General features: G+C 36.4%; 1 protein-coding gene across 1 annotated transcript in view; it reads left to right on the forward strand.

Annotated features, from left to right (window-relative positions):
• The window catches only part of LOC107839007, a 38,469-nt gene extending 32,678 nt beyond the window's left edge, over window positions 1-5,791 (forward strand). The window contains exons 8-9 of the mRNA XM_016682334.2: window positions 4,673-4,997; window positions 5,144-5,791. Coding sequence (XP_016537820.1) covers window positions 4,673-4,997; window positions 5,144-5,527 — 709 coding nt within the window. The 3' untranslated portion in view covers window positions 5,528-5,791. The remainder of the gene's footprint in view (window positions 1-4,672; window positions 4,998-5,143) is intronic.
• Window positions 5,792-6,000: the final 209 nt, after the last annotated feature.

Here is a 6,000-nt window from a genome sequence, read left to right on the forward strand (position 1 = left end):
TATATTATTTTAATTTTTTATTTTTAATTCTTGACTTGAAATATTTCCTAATATATTAGTGTTATTGAAATTTTGATCATTTATATATTATTTTAATTTTTTATATTAATTGTCGCCGTACATTCAAAAGGCAATCACTTCGCCGCTCACCTCGCCTCGCCGCGTGGCGAGGCGGGGCCTTGTCGCCTTTTGTCGCCTTTCGCCGTCCAAAACACTGAGCACTGCAAACTTTCTCTTCTTTGAACTTAGTTTTGGGTAGGCCCAACACCATGTTCTTAGTAGTCAGTTTGTTTAGTTGCTTTAGAATTGCATGTCCAAGTCTTTTATGCCAAAGGAAGGGATCATTTTTAATTGCACTAGGGAAAGTCAGTCTTGTGCCAGCCATGATATTAGCTTTGTACACATTTTTGTGTCTTTTAGTTGTTAGAACATTCTCCTTTGTATCCACTTTTTCCACCTTACAACCTGCAGAAGTAAAAGTTATCTTGTTACTTTTGTCATATAATTGTGAAATGCTGAGCAAGTTGTGCTTTAGTCCTTCCACAAGATAGACATTTTCTAGTCATTTGCCAATCTTTTCCACTTCAGTAGTATTACCCTTTTTACCACTACAAATGACACCCCTCCTCCTTTAATTTTAGAGAGTGAAAGGAATGCTGTTTATCCTCAGTCATATGCCTTGAACAAACACTATCCAAGTACCAGTGTCGCTTGCCTCCTTTCACTTTTGCCTGCAAAACAATTTAGAGGTTAGTCTTAGGAACCCAGATAAGCTTGGGTCCTTTCTTATGATTAAAAGGGTGAATAAGATTTCTTCTAGCCCATCGAGGCAACAAGTTGGGTAACCGGTTTCTCTGATCAGTCTTGACTCCCTTTTTGTTAGCTAATTTGGATCCATTGCCTTTTGCTAGATTTATGCTTCAAGCCATGCTTTTGGCAGCAACTGGACATTCAGTAGTTCGATGTCCATGATTTTCACATATTTAACAAAGATCTTGTGTAGCATTTGAATGTTTGTAAAAGCCTAACCCAACCTTTCGATTGTGAGTTCTTCCACTTAGCTTATGAAAAATTGTAGAAGAATTTGTCCATCTGTTAGCTCTCTCAAGATCATTTTTCAACTTTGACACTTCTTGATTTAAGTTCCTCATTTTTTCTTTCTCACAGGAATGGTCGAGTTTCAACTTAATCAGTTTTGATTCAGTTTTTTCTTTTTCATCACTTTTCACCTTTTTGCCCTTTTTAGAGAGAGAGGGAGTGTTTTAGAATTTCAGACTTGAGGCTTAGGTTTGATGAATCAAGTTTGCTAATCTGTTCCTTTAGGGTGCAGTTTTCTTTCTCAGTAGTAGTTTTACATGCCTCTAGATCAATATAATCAAACTTTGGGCTTGCAAGACTACTGAAGATTTCATCCCTATCAGAGGTTCGTTCTTGAAAATCATCAATCAATGCACTCATTAAAGAGATAAGTTTTCTTTTTGAAAACAAATGCAACTTTTCTTTTAGTTCAAGAATACTTACCTCAGATGTTGCCTCTTCTTCTTCCATATTAGAGTCACAAATGACTATGAGAGCAGTCTCATCAACATCCTCATCATTTGATTTTTCTGAATCTGACCCCCAAGCAGCTATCATAACAAATTATTCTATTTTTTTTCTTAGATTTCTCTTTTAGTTCCTTCTCAGCTCTCTCCTTTCTCCATTCAATTTCCCAAAAAGGATAGTCCTTAATTTGGTGATTAGTCTTATCACATTTGTAACATCCAGTCTGATTATCATTGGTCCGCTTCTTGCTACTTGTTCCCTCTTGCTAGATCCCTTTCTTTTAAATAACTTAAGTTCTTTGTGGTGAATGCTACGCGTTCCTCATCCAGTTCAACATCCTCATCACTATCAGATGCCTTCAAGGTCAGTGTTTTCTCAGGAGCAACTTTATCTTTTTTAACTTTATCTATGTTCATTTCATAAGTCTTTAAGTTCCCCACAAGTTCATCCAAGGTCACCCTTGTTAGATCCTTTGCTTCTCTAATTGTTGTCACCTTGACATCCCATTTGGACTTAGGTAGAACCCTCAAGACCTTTTCAACCTGTTCCCCAGTGGTTATAACCTTTCCCATAGATGTTAACTTATTAGTCAATAAAATTAATCTGGTCATCATTTCATGTAGTGATTCATTTTCTTTCATCTTGAAGGCCTCATATTCAGTGAAAAGCAGAGCAATTTTGAGTTTTCTCACTTGATTAGTACCTCACGTGCATTCACCAAAGCATCACAGATTTGTTTTGCAGTGGTGCAATTTGACACCCTATTGTATTCAACAGGACCTAGTCCACAAACTAGAATATTTTTGGCTTTTGCATTTTTTTTAATGCACTCAGATCCTCAGGAGTGAATTCACTTCTAACCTTTTTTACTTGCTCTCCAACATCTGTTTTCATAGGAATTGTTGGACCATTAGAGATCCCATCCCATACCTCATAATCTTCCCTCTTCCACCAAATGAAATAAGTACCATAAAAAAGAGGTGGTCAAGTAGTTGATTGTCCTTCACTGTGTCCAGTAGGTGGTGCAGAATTCATCATGATAGTTAGAATTCAGAAAATCAAGAAGACGGTCACTCTACTACTATATACTACATTTAGATCTTATCTTAGGTGCTAACCCTTGTTAAGATAACCTCGGTCTAATACTAATTGATAGAGTACGCGACCTACTAGATTGCCTAATTTAACTTATTAATTTCTTATAAGACAGACAAGTTGCCTAACGTGTTTCAACTAAGCTAAAACAGTATAAGTAAATGAGCTAGAGTTTCACATGGAAAACACCCAGCTAAAAAAGGTGTGAAAAATCATGACCTGTACCTCTACATAATTTCACCTCAAACTCCACTAAACAACTTTGAGCCTCAACAAACGACAAATTACAAGACTTATGTAATCTAGGAATTATAAACTCTTACTCCTACCCAAGACAACTCACAAACCTCAAGGTAAGTGATCCCAAGTATTTGAGTTTTCCTACTTGAAGACAATAATCCTAATTCAGTTTATACTTCACTGAAACTAGAATTCCATCAATATTACAACTCAAGAACCAAACCTAATACTCCTGCCGTTTAAAAAAGAATGACCTACTTTCCTTTCTAATCCGTTTCAAGAAGAGAATGACCCTTTCCTTTTTTGGCAATACTTTAATTTCAACTTTCCACATGGTATGTTTAGAACCACAAGATTAAAGGATATTTTGGTACATTTTACACAACTTTAATTTAAGGCCACAAGATTCAAAAGTTTTCTTTATTTTCTTAAACTTTGTGCCAAATTAAAGTAGGTCACTTTTTGAAAGGGAGGGAGTGCATAGAAACTAAGACACCTTATTTTTTTAAGTAAAAGAATCACGTTCAACTACTTGTTCCCTCAAGCTGTGAACTGCTAAGTCAATTTGGCAATTGCCTTTTTCTTTGTGACTGCGTGAGTGACTGTGTCCTCTATCTAAACACAACTCTCCAAAGAGTTCTTCATATCAGACTTCTATTTCCAGTGAAACTCTCAACTCTTCAGAGTTTGTTGTGAAGTGAAACTCCTTTTTCAAGTAGAACTCCTTCAACTCAATTGCTCTTCTCTTCATGTGTTATAATCACACTCAGTCTCTTTATCTTCACACGTGATAATTGATTTGAATTTATCACTGCATCAGCTTATCCATCCTTGAAACCAAGTGATCATATTATCCCCTTATTTTTGTGAACTCTTTGTGGGCTGTCCTTATTTAACCTGTATGTCTCTGAACCATTTCAACTTACATGTTTCAGCTATCTTGTCAATCACCAAAACTTCATGAGCTCCAACACTATTATGTTTGTGTTTTAAATCTGCCACTATCTTGTATTTTAATCTATTTACTTAAGGGTGTGCATGAGTTCTCGGAATTATTATAGCTGTGATGTATTTTTGGCTAAAATGATTTAAGTGGAATGATATGAAATTTCTTATGCTTTCCATGCTTAGAATTGGTAACTTGTTCAGTGGGGTGTAGCACGAATTTGGTGTTCTGATAATATTACCTGTTGGTCGGAAAACATGGAATTTCTGGTGAAGATTGGAGAGAGAGGAGAGGGGGTAACGGAACTAGGGAGGGTTTGACTTAAAAAAAGAGAAAAAAATTGAAACAACTTGCAATGACATGTGTCCCGCGTGTATACACAGCTAGGAAAAAAGTTAGCTGTGTCATTAATTCCACTTCAAACAAGAATTGTGGGGTGGGGGAGGTAAAAGGTAGCCTGTAAAGTTAAAGTGTATAAATGACTTTTAAGGAGAACTACAAGATGCAGCTTATGTGTTTTTCCTGTTAATAATTTTAGATGTCTATTTTGATTATACTTCTAGCTGGTGCTTTTTGATACCCACACTGGTCATTAGTATCATTAAGATCCTGTGCAAACCTTTCAAATAGTACTAAAACTGCCAAACTTTGACTGCTAGGATGTCTCATTATTGAGTGATCAACATATCTAGAGATTTGAACACTCTTTAATCTGTTGGGAATTAGTGTCTTCCCTGTTTACCGGAAGCCTCTAAGTCACATCTTTGTCTGTTCTTTATTAATGTCACCCTTGATTTATAAATGTACTTTGTGAAACATGTCTAATTATTCTGTTTGATATGTCAGTGTGACTGCAGACTCTTGTGTAGCAATGAACCAATGGGTCCAACACCCTCTTGCTCATACAGCTTTAGATGATATCTTGCCGTGTGTGGACAATGCTACTGCACAAGAGACTCTTACAAAAAGCAAAGAAGTCACTTCTCAGCTGGTCGATGTCGTTAATCGGGTTATTGCAAATGTGTCCAATAATAACTTCTCCCCCAACTTTGGTCCTTTGTACTACAATCAGTCTGGACCTAAGCTGCCAACCCTTTGCAATCCATTTTACTCGGACTTGACTAATAGATCATGTAGTACTGGTGAAGTGGATTTGAGCAATGCGACAAAGGTATACCTTAAAACTTCTTCCTGAAAAGTTGAAATCACATGAAGACATATTTCTCTATCCTCCCACATGTGATACTTTTGAAGGGGTCACTAATTCCTTGCTAAAATGGAGAGTTATTACAACCTTTAATTTTTTCTATCATGCAGGTGTGGAAGAATTATGTTTGTCAAGTTTCCTCTAGTGGCATTTGTTCAACCACAGGACGTCTGACTCCGGCCATCTATGGCCAGATGGCAGCTGCTTTAAATGTGAGCTTTGGATTGTACCATTATGGTCCTTTCCTGGTTGATCTAGAAGATTGTGATTTTGTTAGACAAACATTCGAAGACATATACAGCGTATACTGTCCCGGACTTCAGCGTTATAGCAAATGGGTTTACATTGGACTGGTGATGGTTGGTATAGCAGTATTGCTTTCCCTCACATTCTGGGTCATATATGGAAGAGAGAGGCGACACCGTGTCTATACAAAAGAACACATGCCCAAACCTTCTGAAGGATATGAAGGAAATAAACCGATTTATGAGTAGTCTGCTTTGCTTTTTGTAATGCTAGCTAGAGGTGTGTTGTTGTGTACCAAGTTTTCTGTATATACTAATGAGTGATGGCTGTTCATAGAGCTTGTGCTATTGTATTATTAGGTTACATTCCTTGGGGTTTATCTACTTATATACTGTGGAGATGTCAGCAATTCTATGTTGATGTTATTATGCCATCCTTGGGAGAGGTAGATGTGTAAAAACTTACCTATCTTGGTGTGTATCAAATCAATTGATGCATGACATATTTGCACATGAGCTTCTATCACTTAGTACTAATATAACATTACACCTTATTGAATCACTTAATTATTGTAAGATGGTATGATTTGGTGTATTAGGCAAGTACTGTTGTCATTCTTTTTGGTATTAATAGATAGTATTATACTTTTTTCGTTATAAAATACTTGATCCTCTTTCTAATTTTGTTTTTTCAAATTACTTGTCCTACTTATAAAATCAAG

This window comes from Capsicum annuum, chromosome 8 (assembly GCF_002878395.1).
Source record: "Capsicum annuum cultivar UCD-10X-F1 chromosome 8, UCD10Xv1.1, whole genome shotgun sequence".
In the NCBI taxonomy this organism is placed as follows: domain Eukaryota; kingdom Viridiplantae; phylum Streptophyta; class Magnoliopsida; order Solanales; family Solanaceae; genus Capsicum; species Capsicum annuum.